The sequence below is a fragment of the Sardina pilchardus genome, chromosome 7 (assembly GCF_963854185.1).
Source record: "Sardina pilchardus chromosome 7, fSarPil1.1, whole genome shotgun sequence".
NCBI classification, from domain to species: domain Eukaryota; kingdom Metazoa; phylum Chordata; class Actinopteri; order Clupeiformes; family Clupeidae; genus Sardina; species Sardina pilchardus.
The window spans coordinates 35582375-35601625 of NC_085000.1; the positions used below are offsets into that span (position 1 = coordinate 35582375).

At 47.1% G+C, this 19251-nt stretch overlaps 1 protein-coding gene across 1 annotated transcript in view; it reads left to right on the top strand.

Moving 5' to 3' along the window:
• The first annotated feature begins 1832 nt into the window (after positions 1–1832).
• The window catches only part of slco4a1 (solute carrier organic anion transporter family, member 4A1), a 32666-nt gene continuing 15247 nt past the window's right edge, over positions 1833–19251 (top strand). Inside the window, exons 1-7 of the mRNA XM_062542079.1 lie at positions 1833–2264; positions 5757–6132; positions 9865–9955; positions 10886–11007; positions 11710–11821; positions 15285–15439; positions 17746–18010. Of these exons, the coding sequence (XP_062398063.1) occupies positions 1833–2264; positions 5757–6132; positions 9865–9955; positions 10886–11007; positions 11710–11821; positions 15285–15439; positions 17746–18010 (1553 nt within the window). The remainder of the gene's footprint in view (positions 2265–5756; positions 6133–9864; positions 9956–10885; positions 11008–11709; positions 11822–15284; positions 15440–17745; positions 18011–19251) is intronic.

Below are 19251 nucleotides of genomic sequence, written 5' to 3' on the forward strand. Positions count from 1 at the left end.
AAACAGAATTAGTTGATATTATAATACAGTATCATCTATCAATCTATTAATGCAAGGAACGTCTGTCTGTGTGTCACTCTGTGTGCCATGCATAACTCTCGAACCGCTCATCCGACTGACCTAAAATTTGACACATGTTTTGCTAATGGCATGCGTGAGTGCAGTGCTGAGTTTGGTCATTTATGGACAAAAAATTACAAAGATGTCGTTAAATTAAGCAAAATACAATTCTACCGCAATCCCACAATTCCCCCGCTCGCCACACTCTAGCCACTCACAAATTCTCACTCTGGCTTAGTCTACTGCAGCATAGGGGAAAACAAGCCCATTTCGCTGACAAACTCACATGTTGCCATTCATGGAAATTACGATGTCTCACGTAAACAATGGACCGTTTCAGGATTGTTCATGTTGGATAAACATGCTGAGTCCGACACAAATGCACCCATGTTGGTAAGCAGGCTGTTAAAGTCACGTAACGTTGCATAGGCTACTCATCAACAACCGCGGTTGCCTAGCGCTTCTGTTGCCTGATCAGGTTGCTGAACTACAATGCCGACACACGTCGGTAGCATTCTGTTAGAATTTGCATTTAAAACAGACTCTATCTGACATGGCCATAACATTCATTCAAACATCACTTCCGAGTCCATAGCACTGGCATATGGCCATGGTCATGCGGTTAACTTAAGGCTATTATTTCCCAAGAACAGCAAAAACGCACGGGTGTCTAATATTGCCATTAGCTGCAACTCAAACGCCTTTCCCCTTTGCCAAGACAGTCAAAAGCTCTACTAACTGCACGGGTCTGATTCTACACCAGTCTGATGTTGGGGACGTCGTTAAGCTCTTGTAATAATATTATTTACCAATATTTAATATTATTTACCTATATTAAATTATATTGACCAATATTTAATATTATTTAGAAAACGTTTGTCTAGGAGCGCTTCGTGGACTCAGAAAAAGTTAGTTTGCTCTTTGGAAGGGAAAAAATTCAATTGGAAAAACCAGAGGAACTCCAAGGCACTCTCATGTAACAAAAGTTAAGAAGCCTTTATTGTAGCGGCTCCGTCACATTAAACCTTTAAAAAACTCCAACGCGTTTCGGCCAAGTAGCCTTCATCAGGGAGTCCCCCCCCCCCCCCGAAAACTCTGTACTCATACCACAAACTGATGTTGCTATTCTCCTCTCTTTCTGTACAGAATGAAGATTTCCAGCACTTTAAGAAAGTCCCTTCCTCTCCATGTCTCAGTATAAAGTGGATGATGTAAACTGGATAACAAACTGGCAAAACAAGTCCAAAAGGACCCCATGGTGTAAACGAGTCCAAAAGGACCCCATGGTGTAAACGAGAGCAATTGAGTCCAAAAGGACCCCATGGTGTAAACGAGTCCAAAAGGACCCCATGGTGTAAACGAGAGCAATTGAGTCCAAAAGGACCCCATGGTGTTAACGAGAGTCCAAAAGGACCCCATGGTGTAAACCAGAGTCCAAAAGGACCCCATGGTGTAAACGAGAGCAATTGAGTCCAAAAGGACCCCATGGTGTTAACGAGAGTCCAAAAGGACCCCATGGTGTTAACGAGAGTCCAAAAGGACCCCATGGTGTAAACGAGAGTCCAAAAGGACCCCATGGTGTAAACCAGAGCAATTGATTTGCAGCTCTCGGACTTCCCCATTGTGCTGGTGGCACGGAGAAACATAAAGACCCAAGCGCCCAACAAGAGCAGCCCAACGAGACGACTGCAGCAGCCCAACGAGACGACGCCAGCAGCCCAACGAGACGACGGCAGCAGCCTCAGCCCTCCTGCGCGGCCCTGCTGAGGGCCATGCCCAACCTGCTCAACGCTGACGCATCCTTCAGCTCCAAACAGGAGCTTCTGGACTTCCACAATGGCCCCCTCGGCCCGGCGCTGGACACGCCCAGCCCGGTGGAGTCTCAGGCGGACGACAGTCCCTCGGCCTCCAGCCCCTCGGCCTCCAGCCTGGGCAGCCCGGCGGGAGACGACCTCCAGGGGGGGGGTGGCGGGGACGCGCTAGGGGACGGGGGGGCGCAGGGGTTAAAGTTCGTCCCCTCGGACGCGGAGAACCTGTGCGGCTGGGGGGCGCTGACGCCGCGCTCCATCCAGACATTCAACACGCCGCGCTGGGTGCTCTTCTTCCTGTGCGTGGCCTCCTTCCTGCAGGGCATGATCGTCAACGGCTTCATCAACACCGTCATCACCTCCATCGAGCGCCGCTTCGACCTGCGCAGCTACCAGGTACAGGAGTCGTCTCGATAGGAACACAGGAGGAGTAGACGTCTGATAGGATTAGGAACACAGGAGGAGTAGACGTCTGATAGGAACACAGGAGGAGTAGACGTCTGATAGGAACACAGGAGGAGTAGACGTCTGATAGGAACACAGGAGGAGTAGACGTCTGATAGGATTAGGAACACAGGAGGAGTAGACGTCTGATAGGAACACAGGAGGAGTAGACGTCTGATAGGAACACAGGAGGAGTAGACGTCTGATAGGAACACAGGAGGAGTCATCTTGATAGGAACACAGGAGGAGTAGACGTCTGATAGGAACACAGGAGGAGTAGACGTCTGATAGGAACACAGGAGGAGTCATCTTGATAGGAACACAGGAGGAGTAGACGTCTGATAGGAACACAGGAGGAGTAGACGTCTGATAGGATTAGGAACACAGGAGGAGTAGACGTCTGATAGGAACACAGGAGGTGTAGACGTCTGATAGGAACACAGGAGGAGTAGACGTCTGATAGGAACACAGGAGGAGTAGACGTCTGATAGGAACACAGGAGGAGTAGACGTCTGATAGGAACACAGGAGGAGTAGACGTCTGATAGGATTAGGATCACAGGAGGAGTAGACGTCTGATAGGATTAGGATCACAGGAGGAGTCATCTTGATAGGAACACAGGAGGAGTAGACGTCTGATAGGAACACAGGAGGAGTAGACGTCTGATAGGAACACAGGAGGAGTAGACGTCTGATTGGATTAGGAACACAGGAGGAGTAGACGTCTGATAGGAACACAGGAGGAGTAGATGTCTGATTGGATTAGGAACACAGGAGGAGTAGACGTCTGATAGGAACACAGGAGGAGTAGACGTCTGATAGGAACACAGGAGGAGTAGACGTCTGATTGGATTAAGAACACAGGAGGAGTAGACGTCTGATAGGAACACAGGAGGAGTAGACGTCTGATAGGAACACAGGAGGAGTAGACGTCTGATAGGAACACAGGAGGAGTAGACGTCTGATTGGATCACAGGAGGAGTAGACGTCTGATAGGATTAGGAACACAGGAGGAGTAGATGTCTGATAGGAACACAGGAGGAGTAGACGTCTGATAGGAACACAGGAGGAGTAGACGTCTGATAGGAACACAGGAGGAGTAGATATGATAGGAACACAGGAGGAGTAGACGTCTGATAGGATCACAGGAGGAGTAGACGTCTGATAGGAACACAGGAGGTGTAGACGTCTGATAGGAACACAGGAGGAGTAGACGTCTGATAGGAACACAGGAGGAGTAGATATGATAGGAACACAGGAGGAGTAGACGTCTGATAGGATCACAGGAGGAGTCATCTTGATAGGAACACAGGAGGAGTAGACGTCTGATAGGAACACAGGAGGAGTAGACGTCTGATAGGAACACAGGAGGAGTCGTCTTGATAGAAACACTGGAGGAGTAGACGTCTGATAGGAACACAGGAGGAGTAGACGTCTGATAGGATCACAGGAGGAGTAGACGTCTGATAGGATCACAGGAGGAGTAGACGTCTGATAGGATTAGGAACACAGGAGGAGTAGACGTCTGATAGGAACACAGGAGGAGTAGACGTCTGATAGGAACACAGGAGGAGTAGACGTCTGATAGGATCACAGGAGGAGTAGACGTCTGATAGGATCACAGGAGGAGTAGATATGATAGGAACACAGGAGGAGTAGACGTCTGATAGGAACACAGGAGGAGTAGATATGATAGGAACACAGGAGGAGTAGACGTCTGATAGGAACACAGGAGGAGTAGATATGATAGGAACACAGGAGGAGTAGACGTCTGATAGGATTAGGAACACAGGAGGAGTAGATGTCTGATAGGAACACAGGAGGAGTAGACGTCTGATAGGAACACAGGAGGAGTAGACGTCTGATAGGAACACAGGAGGAGTAGATATGATAGGAACACAGGAGGAGTAGACGTCTGATAGGATCACAGGAGGAGTAGACGTCTGATAGGAACACAGGAGGTGTAGACGTCTGATAGGAACACAGGAGGAGTAGACGTCTGATAGGAACACAGGAGGAGTAGACGTCTGATAGGAACACAGGAGGAGTAGACGTCTGATAGGATCACAGGAGGAGTAGACGTCTGATAGGATTAAGATCACAGGAGGAGTAGACGTCTGATAGGAACACAGGAGGAGTCGTCTTGATAGAAACACAGGAGGAGTAGACGTCTGATAGGATCACAGGAGGAGTAGACGTCTGATAGGATCACAGGAGGAGTAGACGTCTGATAGGAACACAGGAGGAGTAGACGTCTGATAGGATCACAGGAGGAGTAGACGTCTGATAGGATCACAGGAGGAGTAGACGTCTGATAGGAACACAGGAGGAGTAGACGTCTGATAGGATTAGGATCACAGGAGGAGTCATCTTGATAGGAACACAGGAGGAGTAGACGTCTGATAGGAACACAGGAGTCGTCTTGATAGGATCACAGGAGGAGTAGACGTCTGATAGGATCACAGGAGGAGTAGACGTCTAATAGGAACACAGGAGGAGTATGATATACAGTTTAGTGTTCTAAACGTATATACTGTTTAGTGTTCTGTAGACATACACAGCTTAGTGTTCTAAACGTATGTACACAGTTTAACGTTCTGTAGACGTATACACAGTTTAGCGTTCTGTAGACGTATACACAGTTTAGCGTTCTGAAGACATCCCTCTATTACTACTACTCATGACAAACATGGATGTAAATGGGGTTGCCCATGCAAATGTGTGTCCTCCTTTCTCAGACTGGTCTCATTGCCAGCTACTATGACATTGCCTATACTCACAACATGTGTGTGTAGCAAACCATGTAGCGTAGTCAGTGTGGTAATGCCAACATAGTAAACCATGTAGCGTAGTCAGTGTGGTAATGCTAACGTGTAATAAACCATGTGGCGTCGTCTGTGTGGTAATGCTAACGTGTAGTAAACCATGTGGCGTAGTCTGTGTGGTAATGCTAACGTGTAGTAAACCATGTAGCGTGTAATAAACCATGTGGCGTAGTCTGTGTGGTAATGCTAACGTGTAGTAAACCATGTGGCGTAGTCTGTGTGGTAATGCTAACGTGTAGTAAACCATGTAGCGTGTAATAAACCATGTGGCGTAGTCTGTGTGGTAATGCTAACGTGTAGTAAACCATGTGGCGTAGTCTGTGTGGTAATGCTAACGTAGTAAACCATGTAGCGTAGTCAGTGTGGTAATGCTAACGTGTAGTAAACCATGTGGCGTAGTCTGTGTGGTAATGCTAACGTAGTAAACCATGTAGCGTAGTCAGTGTGGTAATGCTAACGTGTCGTAAACCATATAGCGTAGTCTGTGTGGTAATGCTAACGTGTAGTAAACCATGTAGCGTGTAGTAAACCATGTGGCGTAGTCTGTGTGGTAATGCTAACGTAGTAAACCATGTAGCGTAGTCAGTGTGGTAATGCTAACGTGTCTCCTTCCCTCTCAGGCGGGCCTCATCGCCAGCTCCTACGACATCGCGGCCTGCGTGTGCCTCGCCTTCGTCAGCTACTTCGGGGGCACGGGGCACAAGCCGCGCTGGCTGGGTTGGGGCGTGCTGGTGATGGCGCTGGGCTCTCTGGTGTTCGCGCTGCCGCACTTCACCACGCCGCCGTACCAGGTGAGCGTACCGGAGCGCACGGGCCTCTGCTCCAGCAACGCCACGGACGCCTGCCGGGACAGCTCGGGCAGCGGCCTCTCCGGCTACCGCTACGTCTTCATGCTCGGACAGTTCCTGCACGGCGTGGGCGCCACGCCGCTCTACACGCTGGGGGTCACCTACCTGGACGAGAACGTCAAGTCCAGCTACGCACCTGTCTACATAGGTGAGCACTGTTGCTAAGCTACGCACCTGAATGTCTAACACTCTGTAAAGCACCATGAGACATGTGTAATGTATTGGCGCTCTATAAGCGACATTAAATTGAATTGAATTGACTGTAGACATTAAGGGTGTCACAAAATTACATATCAGTCTCGAACTTTGAACTCAAAGGTAGAATCGACGATGTAGCCACACTCATAGTGTCACATCCAGCACGAATGCCAAGACGTAAAACACAAACACATACACACACACACACACACACACGTGTTGAACTGTTGTGTCAAGAGACCTCAACTTAGCAAGTGACAAGATTACCTAGTTACAGTCCAAAATGATACATATTCCATGAACACTAACCTTGGGTCTCTTCGGAGTGTGCACAACCAATCAAATGATCATTCTGTGTTGTTTCATTTAACTTTTTTACATGTATGTTTAATGTTTGTTCTGTTTACATTTTCGCGGTTGGAATTTACTTTTTCAAAATAAAAAGAGCTTTCAAAATAAAAGCCTCCCGAAACAGAATAGGAAAAGGCCAAAAAAAAGCATTAACTGACATTACATAAGAAATGCCTTAATACTAATATTAAAAATAAAAGATCGAAAATCTCATCGAATCGTGACTTTAAAATTGTAAATTAAATCGAATCGAGGATTTTGAGAATCTTGACAGCTCTAGTCTACATAGGTGAGCAGTATCACATAGAATACATCCACATGCGTACACCACGTGGAACATGTTGCATGTCTATCAGGTATGAAGATCAATCATTACCAGGCTGCATTGGTGCCTTCAACAGCAGAAGAAGCCTAGACAGCACGTGCATGCCTAGAATGAACCCCCTTACACTGAGCTAGAAAACCGCCCCCATCTCAGCCCTAATACTGACACTGGGTGGTGGAGGAAGGCACCACTCATCTCAGCCCTAATAGTGACACTGGGTGGTGGAGGAAGGCACCACCCATCTCAGCCCTAATAGTGACACTGGGTGGTGGAGGAAGGCACCACTCATCTCAGCCCTAATAGTGACACTGGGTGGTGGAGGAAGGCACCACTCATCTCAGCCCTAATAGTGACACTGGGTGGTGGAGGAAGGCACCACTCATCTCAGCCCTAATAGTGACACTGGGTGGTGGAGGAAGGCACCACTCATCTCAGCCCTAATAGTGACTCTGGGTGGTGGAGGAAGGCACCACTCATCTCAGCCCTAATAGTGACACTGGGTGGTGGAGGAAGGCACCACTCATCTCAGCCCTAATAGTGACTCTGGGTGGTGGAGGAAGGCACCACTCATCTCAGCCCTAATAGTGACTCTGGGTGGTGGAGGAAGGCACCACTCATCTCAGCCCTAATACTGACTCTGGGTGGTGGAGGAAGGCACCACTCATCTCAGCCCTAATAGTGACACTGGGTGGTGGAGGAAGGCACCACTCATCTCAGCCCTAATACTGACTCTGGGTGGTGGAGGAAGGCACCACTCATCTCAGCCCTAATAGTGACACTGGGTGGTGGAGGAAGGCACCACTCATCTCAGCCCTAATAGTGACACTGGGTGGTGGAGGAAGGCACCACTCATCTCAGCCCTAATAGTGACTCTGGGTGGTGGAGGAAGGCACCACTCATCTCAGCCCTAATAGTGACACTGGGTGGTGGAGGAAGGCACCACTCATCTCAGCCCTAATAGTGACACTGGGTGGTGGAGGAAGGCACCACTCATCTCAGCCCTAATAGTGACACTGGGTGGTGGAGGAAGGCACCACTCATCTCAGCCCTAATAGTGACACTGGGTGGTGGAGGAAGGCACCACTCATCTCAGCCCTAATAGTGACTCTGGGTGGTGGAGGAAGGCACCACTCATCTCAGCCCTAATAGTGACACTGGGTGGTGGAGGAAGGCACCACTCATCTCAGCCCTAATAGGGACACTGGGTGGTGGAGGAAGGCACCACTCATCTCAGCCCTAATAGTGACACTGGGTGGTGGAGGAAGGCTGGATGGTTCTGCTTGAGTCCATTACATGTGTCTTCTAGCATCACTCAGAGATTAGAGATGCCTCCTCTGATATCTCATCTCACAAACAAAGAGCTCTTAGCCCACTTTTCATCAGGTTAAAGGGCTTTTAGCCAATGTAAACACTTGTATACAGTCCTCTCATGTGATGTAGGTGACTTCAGGAAATGCCCCGTAGAAGCAAACAGATGAGAGGGCCTGTGATGAGTGACAGCTCTTTACTCATCCTGCTGCACCAAGTGCTTGCCCAAGAGTTGTGTGTGACTGCACTATTAGGAGTATCTGTGTGCGTGTGTGTGTGGGTTTTGTGATGAGTCACGGTTTGACCACACAGTTTACAGTTTCCTCTTAATGTGTTGAGGTTATACTTAGCCTGTCAGCTAGCTGTGTAATTATGGCCTTAAAAAAACAGAACTGATTCAGCGGAAAGAATGATGTGTGTGTGAGTTGGAGGAGAGATTTCATCATTTTACTTTTGTTACGACTGTGTGTGTTCCCTGTTTTTGTTCTCAGTGCTTCTTGTCCATGTTGCCGTTCTCTCTCCCTCTGCTCAGGAGCACGGCATGCAACAGCCCTGATCAGCAGCAGCTGGCCTGTTCTTTAACTGTCACCAGTTTGTACTGTTCTATCGTAACGACACCAATTATCGCCCCTTTCCTTCGAAAATTCTAAAACAATGGTGTTTTTTAATGCCTCAAAATAACATTTGATAAATAAACCTTACATGTTTCAGTAGTCATAGGTGTGTAGATGTGAACAAAATCTGGTTTGGTTCTTACCGGGCCTTTTACCTCCTGAAATATCCGATTTTGTTTACCACACTAGGAGTTTAGCGCTGGCCTGGTGTTTGGCCTATTTTCGCCCTTTCACTCCGTATATCAACGGCTACTCCAAGAATTCTCGTCGCTAATCAAAATTCCACTGGAGCTCCAAGCGGTTTTGTATACGTAGCCTCTGTTTACAGCTCCTTGAGTCACGGTAAAATGTAATTTTTGTACATAGCTAATTTAGATACGCTTACAGGTGCTTACAGTGCTCCTCCTCACTATCCAGGATCTTTTCTGTCTTTTTCCAATCAATTTTCTCCTGATTTCTCCTGAAGTTGTGAGCCAGCTCATGTTTGTCCCTCTCGGGCTTCCGTAGCCCTTCGTCCTCATGTGTTTGTCCTCATGCGTGAGGACCAGCGGCCCCACCCCAGACATCAATAGAGCCCCATGAATGGCCTCCGCGGCCTGGAGATCAAAGGCGTCAGGGACAATCAGAGGCGGTCAGCCCATGGGCTGCGTGAGTCTTGTCCAATGAGCTGGAGTGTTATTGATCGCATGATAGTCTTGTCCAATGAGCTGGAGTGTTATTGATCGCATGATCAGAACAACAACGGCAACAAAGGAGTTTATCTGCTCCGGTGTGGAGCTTTTGGCCGCAGGAGTAGGATATCCCTTGTTGGCACACTAGTGGGATCTCTCCACTTTTCAACCTCTCTTCTCATCTCTCTCTCTCTCTCTTCTCATTGCTCTCTTTCTCTCTCTTCATCTCTCTCTCTACTGTACACTCTTCTCTCTCCATCTCTCCCTGTCTCTCTCTCACTCTCCTCATTACTCTCTCTCTCTTCATGTCTCTCTCATCTCTCCCTCTTAATCTTTTAATCTCTCTCTCCCTCTCTTCATCTCTCTCTCTCCCTTCCTCTCTCTTAATCTCTCTCTCTCTCTCTGGTTCCCAGGCATCTTCTACACAGCAGCCATTGTCGGGCCTGCGGCTGGTTACCTGCTGGGAGGGTTCTTCCTCAACATCTACACAGAGACGGATCAAACGTGAGTGATGTTGGGCTGCTTCCTGTTTACTCTGGGCCCACGCCAGATGTGGCCACTGGGGCCACCAGGGTCTGGACCTGTTTACAGCGTGGCCACTTATGGCTTATGGCCACCAGGGTCTGGACCTGTTTACAGCGTGGCCACTTATGGGGCCACCAGGGTCTGGACCTGTTTACAGCGTGGCCACTTATGGCCACCAGGGTCTGGACCTGTTTACAGCGTGGCCACTTATGGCCACCAGGGTCTGGACCTGTTTACAGCGTGGCCACTTATGGCTTATGGCCACCAGGGTCTGGACCTGTTTACAGCGTGGCCACTTATGGCCACCAGGGTCTGGACCTGTTTACAGCGTGGCCACTTATGGCCACCAGGGTCTGGACCTGTTTACAGCGTGGCCACTTATGGCCACCAGGGTCTGGACCTGTTTACAGCATGGCCACTTATGGTCACTAATGCTTGAAATGTTTCTCACTGTTGTTCATATTCTTTCTCCTCACATGTTTTGTTTGCTTTGGGCGGAAGTGTCTACCAAAGACAAAAAAGAAACAAAAAACAGAACTGGACAACAGTGTGGGTGCAGTGAGAGAACTGGACTACATTGTGGGTGTAGAGAGGTCATGAACTGGACGTAAATGTTGGTGTAGTGAGAGGTCATGTCTGGGTCTTTTATGTCATGACCTGTAGATGAACTCTAGGGGAAGTTCTTGAAAAGATGCTCTCTTCCTGTGGAAGGACAGAAGGTCCATCACCTCCCTCTAGTGGTCATCCATGAGAGATCTCTCCGCTGATATCAGGAATACAGCCTCCTCTAGTGGTCATCCATGAGAGATCTCTCCGCTGATATCAGGAATGCAGCCATAATTCTACTGTCACACACAGGATGCCTCCTCTCTCTCTCTGATCTTCCGGTTCTCCTGCTCTGTCCCCTAGAACCGAGCTGACTCCGGAGAACCCCCTGTGGGTGGGGGCGTGGTGGATCGGCTTCCTGGCGGGGGGGGCAGCTGCTCTGGTCATTGCCCTGCCCATCCTCGGCTACCCCCGACAACTCCCAGGTACCGCCCTCTGACATCACATCCTGTTGCTGTCTGGTCCAGTCTTTTGTGTGTTAGTGTGGTGTGTCTGTAATGACCTGTGTGTGTGTGTGGAGTGTGTTAGTGTGGCGTGTCTGTAATGACCTGTGTGGAGTGTAGAGTGTGTGTGTGGAGTGTGTTAGTGTGGCACGTCTGTAATGACCTGTGTGGAGTGTGTGTGTGTGTGTGGAGTGTGTTAGTGTGGCACGTCTGTGTGTGTGATTATCTTTCTCTGTCTCAGCACTACACGGCCATGTGTGTGTGTGTGTGTGTGTGTGTGTGTGTGTGTGTGTGTGATTATCTTCCTCCGTTGTGCAGGCTCTCAGCGCTACACGGCCATGTGTGTGTGTGTGTGTGTGTGTGTGTGTGTGATTCTCTTTCTCTGCTGTGCAGGCTCTCAGCGCTACACGGCCATGTGTGTGTGTGTGTGTGTGTGTGTGTGTGTGTGTGTGATTCTCTTTCTCTGCTGTGCAGGCTCTCAGCGCTACGTGGCCATGTGTGTGTGTGTGTGTGTGTGTGTGTGTGTGTGTGTGTGTGTGTGTGTGTGTGTGTGTGTGTGATTCTCTTCCTCTGCTGTGCAGGCTCTCAGCGCTACGTGGCCATGTGTGTGTGTGTGTGTGTGTGTGTGTGTGTGTGTGTGTGTGTGTGTGTGTGTGTGTGTGATTCTCTTTCTCTGCTGTGCAGGCTCTCAGCGCTACGTGGCCATGCGGGTATCTGAAGCACACCAGCTGAAAGATGGCAGCCAGGCGAGAGCAGCTGACCCTCAGTTTGGGAAGACAGTGAAGGACATGCCCAGGTACCCTCCACTGGCGCCACACACACTTCACACACACACTTCACACACACACACACTTCACACACACACACTCCACACACACACACTTCACACACACACACTTCACACACACACTCCACACACACACTCCACACACACACACACTCCACACACACACTTCACACACACACACTCCACACACACACTTCACACACACACTCCACACACACACTTCACACACACACTCCACACACACACACTTCATACACACACACACTGCACACACACACACACACACACACACACACACACACACACACACACACACACACACACACACACACACACACACTTCACACACACTCCACACACACACACTTCACACACACACTCCACACACACACACCACACACACTTCACACACACACTCCACACACACACACACACACACACTCCACACCTGCCCAGGTGCCCCCCACACACCCTCCCTCAGCACCCCTCTGCCCTGGGCAGCGCTCCTCATTTGGAGGCAACAGGTGCCAGTGCTTCATTTGCACATCTGACTGCATTAGTGTTGAAGAGAGATTTGCACATCTGACTGCATTAGTGTTGAAGAGAGATTTGCACATCTGACTGCAGTGCTTCATTTGCACATCTGACTGCATTAGTGTTGAAGAGAGATTTGCACATCTGACTGCATTAGTGTTGAAGAGAGATTTGCACATCTGACTGCAGTGCTTCATTTGCACATCTGACTGCAGTAGTGTTGAAGAGAGATTTGCACATCTGACTGCATTAGTGTTGAAGACATTAGTAGAGACGTTAGTGTTCAGCTTTCAGTAGGAGACATAAGTAGAGACACAAGTGTTCAGCCCTCAGTAGGAGACATTAGTAGATACACTAGTGTTCAGCCCTCAGTAGGAGACATTAGTAGAGACGTCAGTGTTCAGCTCTCAGTAGGAGACATTAGTAGAGACGTTAGTGTTCAGCTCTCAGTAGGAGACATTAGTAGAGACGTCAGTGTTCAGCTCTCAGTAGGAGACATTAGTAGAGACGCAAGTGTTCATCTCTCAGTAGGAGACATTAGTAGAGACGCAAGTGTTCAGCTCTCAGTAGGAGACATTAGTAGAGACGCTAGTGTTCATCTCTCAGTAGGAGACATTAGTAGAGACGTCAGTGTTCAGCCCTCAGTAGGAGACATTAGTAGAGACACAAGTGTTCAGCTCTCAGTAGGAGACATTAGTAGAGACGCAAGTGTTCAGCTCTCAGTAGGAGACATTAGTAGAGACGCAAGTGTTCAGCTCTCAGTAGGAGACATTAGTAGAGACGCAAGTATTCAGCCCTCAGTAGGAGACATTAGTAGAGACGTTAGTGTTCAGCCCTCAGTAAGAGACATTAGTGGAGACACAAGTGTTCAGCTCTCAGTAGGAGACATTAGTAGAGACGCTAGTGTTCAGCCCTCAGTAGGAGACATTAGGAGCACACAGGAGGACAATGATAGATTTTTACATGACAGTGAAACCATTATAAGATCCTTGCTAAATCTGTGCAACCTAAAACATATAAAACATTGTAACCTGTAAGTAGGGTTGAGTATCGTTTGGGTTTTATCCAATACCGGTGCCAAATCGATACTTTTAAAACTGTGCCGGTGCCAAAACGGTGCCTGAACCGGTACTTTTTTTTTTTTACAATGAAATGGACTAGCATGAATACTTAGGCTATATGCACGGAAGGCTGTTCAAGTACCTCTTTTGTTTCCGGCATTAGCTGTGTTGTATCTGCATCTTATAGACTATTTAGCTCCTTATATGTTCACTCCAATAACATATGTTACCCCAATAATATCAATTTCATCACACACAAAATATGAATTTGAACTGTTATACTCAATTTACTATCAATATCTCATTGCTTCTATGCATAATATATTTAAATGTTAAAACAGCTTGCCATGGGTGCACAAACAATGGTAAGCTCTGCTTTCATGTTGGCTTGCTATAAGGTAGGCTATGTTAAAATGGCTTGCCATAGAACTGCCAGGTCAAATGCATTTCTAAGTAATCTAATGTAACGTTGAGGGACTCTGCTTTCAAGTTCGTTCAGAGTGTTCCCAAATGCTTCAAGAAATATTTCTTCCCTCATAACACGGAATAGTTTTAAACATGTTACATATGCTGATGCTGAAGTGTTTTGATTCCCAGCGCAGGCATTTTTAAAAAAGCAACTAGTAGCCAATGCGCTAACATAGGCTACCCCTGTATGAGCAGCTTGATTAGCGATACCTACGCCGGAGATGGTTAGCCTATTTGACAGCTCAGGGATATCAACGCATAGGTATGTTTGTAACCTGCATATTTATGGTTTAGCAAGCTAACATTTAGCGTGATCTTCATATTCATTGTGATACTATATTGGCCTCATGCATATGAAAAAATAAATGTAATGTAACTATGTTGTAAGTAAGGAACACTCGTGAAACAACGTTTTCACATTACAATTCGCTGATGACATTTAAAATAGATCCCAGTTAGCGCATTAGCAAGGTTATTGAGTAAAGTAGGCTATACTGTTGATGTTGTTTCATAGCCTTTTGTGTACTGCAAGATTTTGACAAGAGCTACTTGACATGGGCTCACGTGAGCTCTAATCTACAGTAGGCTATGTGTTGCATCCCTCTGCTTTAAGCATCTAGTGTTTATGTTGGCTAGCTGTATCTGGATGTGTTGCTATCAGAGCAAGAAGTTAGATGTGGCGCATGATGTGCAGTGATGCATCGTATTTAAAAAAAAAAAAAAAAAAGAAAAAACGCCATTTAAATGAAGCACCGAAATGAGGCACCGAAATTCACGTTGTTATTCGGTATGGTTACTATCGTTTGCGTTGGCACCGGTTCCTTACTAGAACCGTGTTTCGGTGCCCAACCCTACCTGTAAGGACTATATATGACGTTGTATGAGGAAAACGAGAAAGGGGACGCTTTCAAGAGTAAATCATACTAGTTTTATATATAAAACACATTGCTGGCATATACTGTGAGTTTTTTCTATATCTTTTCCATATGGGCGGTTATGGCAGCATTAGTAGGCTACCTAGTGTAATACTGAACACGGATATGAATGCCATGGCAACATTAGCAGGCTAGCTACTCAAATACTGAACACGGATATGAATGCCAAGGCAACATTAGCAGGCTACTGTAGATAGTTTAATACTGAACACGGTTTGCTGTTTTTGTGGAGCTTCAGTAAAACTCTAAGGAAAGATACTGGGCGTCATTGTGATGAGATATGATGAGAAAGTACAATGTATGTGTGTCTGTCTGTGTGTGTGTGTGTGTGTGTGTGTGTGTGCACGCTAGCACGCGTGTGCCCACTAGTGTGTGTCCAAACCCTCTGTTGTTGTCATGTATTCTATTACTCTTCTATTCAAACTCTTCTCTTCACGTTCTCTTCTCTTCCCTTCTCTTCTCATGTTCTCTCAGGTCTGTTCTTCTTCTCCTGAAGAACTCTACCTTCATCTTTCTGTGTCTGGCGGGGGCTACTGAGGCCACTCTCATAGCCGGCATGTCCACCTTTGGGCCCAAGTTCCTGGAGTCCCAGTTCAACTTGAGTGCATCAGAGGCAGCCACCTGGTTTGGTGAGCACAAGCACAAACACAAACACACACAAACACACACACAAGCACAAGCACAAGCACAAGCACAAGCACAAACACAAACACAAACACAAACACAAACAAACACACACAAACACAAACACAACCACACACAAACACAAACACACACAAACACAAACACAAGCACAAACACAACCACACACAAACACAAACAAACACAAACACAAGCACAAACACAAACACAAACACACACAAACACAAACACACACACGAGCACAAACACAACCACAAACACACAAACACAAACACACACAAACACAAAAACAAACACAAACACAAACACAAGCACAAACACAAACACACACAAACACAAACACAAACAAACACAAACACAAACAAACACAAACAAACACACACACAAGCACAAGCACAAACACAAACATACACACAAATACAAACAAACACAAACACAAGCACAAGCACACAAACACACACAAACAAACACAAGCACAAACACACACAAGCACAAACACACACGAGCACAAGCACAAGCACAAACACAAACACAAACACACAAAAACAAACACACAAGCACAAATACAAACACAAGCACAAACAAACACAAGCACAAAGACAAACACACACAAACACAAACACACACAAGCACAAACACAAGCACAAACACACACAAACACAAACACACACACACAAACACACACACAAATACAAACACACACAAACACAAGCACACACGCTCGTATCTGAGATGGTCATGACAGGAGCACACACACACACACACACACACACACACACTCGTATCTGAGATGCACAAACACACACACAAATACAAACACAAACACACACATACAAACAAATACAAACACAAGCACAAACACAAACACACAAGCACAAACACTCGTATCTGAGATGGTCTTGACGGGAGCACACACACACACACGCTCGTATCTGAGATGGTCGTGAGACGAACACACACACACACACACACTTGTATCTGAGATGGTCATGGCCTGTTGCTCTCACAGCACCAGCTCAATGCGATCACCTCAGGTTCACATAAGATAAGATAAGATAAGATAAGATAGAGTCTTTATTGTCCTAGAACATCACCTTCCTCAAATAATGGCACACAGCATCACCTTCCTCAAATGATGACATAAGTCTTTTGTCTCTCAAGTTTTTCAGAAAACACAAAAAAGTTAACCAAAAATTGAATGATGATGGTTTAGGCAAAAAAAAAAAAACTTCTTTATCAAAAAATGAGCTATGGCATGACTTTAGGAAGGTGCGAATGATATTCTTCATATAAACATCCGTAGATGTTGTAAATACCAAAGCTGCTCCACCAGAGAGCACAGCGCTGACTGCTAAAGTATCGCAAGCTTTACAACCCTACATGATGATACCAATCATTTTTATTGAGCATCATGTGGGCATACTTGGAGTAGCAGCCCAGATGATAAAAGTGTTCTGCAATACATTTACAATTCAAATATGAAGCCATGCCCCCAAGACTGCTCCATGTGTTCTGTCCTGTTCTAAGACTGTTCCGTGTGTTTCCTGTGTGTTCTGTCCTGTTCTAAGACTGCTCCGTGTGTTTCCTGTGTGTTCTGTCCTGTTCTAAGATTGTTCCATGTGTTTCCTGTTCTAAGACTTCTCTGTGTGTTCTGCCTGGTTCTAAGACTGCTCCGTGTGTTCTGTCCGGTTCTAAGACTGCTCCGTGTGTTTCCTGTTCTAAGACTGCTCCGTGTGTTCTGTCCGGTTCTAAGACTGCTCCGTGTGTTTCCTGTTCTAAGACTGCTCCGTGTGTTCTGTCCGGTTCTAAGACTGCTCCGTGTGTTCTGTCCGGTTCTAAGACTGCTCCGTGTGTTTCCTGTTCTAAGACTGCTCAGTGTGTTTCCTGTTCTAAGACTGCTCTGTGTGTTTCCTGTTTTAAGACTGCTCCGTGTGTTCTGTCCGGTTCTAAGACTGCTCCGTGTGTTTCCTGTTCTAAGACTGCTCCGTGTGTTTCCTGTTCTAAGACTGCTTTATGTGTTTCCTGTTCTAAGACTGCTCCGTGTGTTTCCTGTTCTAAGACTGCTCCGTGTGTTCTGTCCGGTTCTAAGACTGCTCCGTGTGTTTCCTGTCCTAAGACTGCTCTGTGTGTTGTGTCCTGTAGGGTTCTAAGACTGCTCTGTGTGTTGTGTCCTGTAGGGTACATGGTGGTGTTTCCTGTTCTAAGACTGCTCCGTGTGTTTCCGGTTCTAAGACTGCTCTGTGTGTTGAGTCCTGTAGGGTTCTAAGACTGCTCTGTGTGTTGTGTCCTGTAGGGTACATGGTGGTACCAGCAGGGGGCGGCGGTACCTTCCTGGGCGGCTACATCGTGAAGAAGCTGAACCTGCGCTGCCGGGGCATCGTGCGCTTCTGCATGGTGTGTGCGGTGGTCAGCCTCACGGCCATCTTCATCTTCCTCATCCACTGCCCCAACATGCCCATGGCAGGCGTCACTGCCCCCTACAGGCCCAGCCAGCCACTACACCAACACCACAACGTGGACCTGGACCCGTATGAGAGTGAGAGCATGTACAGCAACAGGTATGACCATACACCACGTGACCTCCCATATAGCACCATCTGCACTATAGAGCGTGTATAGCAACAGGTATGACCATACACCACGTGACCTCCCATATAGCACCATCTGCACTATAGAGCGTGTATAGCAACAGGTATGACCATACACCACGTGACCTCCCATATAGCACCATCTGCACTATAGAGCATGTACAGCAACAGGTATGACCATACACCACGTGACCTCCCATATAGCACCATCTGCACTATAGAGCGTGTACAGCAACAGGTATGACCATACACCACGTGACCTCCCATATAGCACCATCTGCACTATAGAGCGTGTATAGCAACAGGTATGACCATACACCACGTGACCTCCCATATAGCACCATCTGCACTATAGAGCGTGTATAGCAACAGGTATGACCATACACCACGTGACCTCCCATATAGCACCATCTGCACTATAGCGCATGTACAGCAACAGGTATAACCGTACACCACGTGACCTCCCATATAGCACCAACTCATCAAGAGATCAATCACTCAGGCTATACTAAAGAGATCAATCACCCAGACTATACTAAAGAGATCAATCACCCAGGCACCCAAAAAAACTAGAAACTTTACAGAGAAATAGGTAAGTGTGTATGACAAAATTACAGTAGTTTTTTATGCTGCACAATACAGACATTGTATATTGTATGTAGCTATATAAACATTAAATATAATGATAATTGAAGTGCCAAATTGTAAAATTAACAAAACAAACATCGTAAAGCAGATTAGCCAGAATTGAGATTGAGATGACTGGGAAGGGACAGGCAATGCTACTGATGACCACTGGGGGCATGCAATACTACTAATGACCACTGGGGGCAGGCAGGACTACTGAGGACCAGAGGCCTGGTACTGTGCCTTCATTAGTGGTTTAGACAGACCTTTAAACCACATGAAGAAAGATCCTCCATTGATTACAGAGAGGATACTTAGTCCTGTATCACACTGATGAATTAGCAACGACATTATTACTAGTAGCCTGAGAGCTGTCAGTGTAGAAGTTGAAGGTTTGAAGGCGCTTCTCTCTGAAGTTGAAGGTTTGAAGGCGCCTTCTCTCTGAGGGCTGGAGTACCCTCAGCGCCTGCCAAGTCAAGTGTGGCTAGATGACAAGTGCGGCTGTCAGGCTCACCTGTCTGTTTGGTTGCACAACAGTCTCACCAGATGAACCCCATCATCCCGGCCAGGCTGTGTGAGTGGCC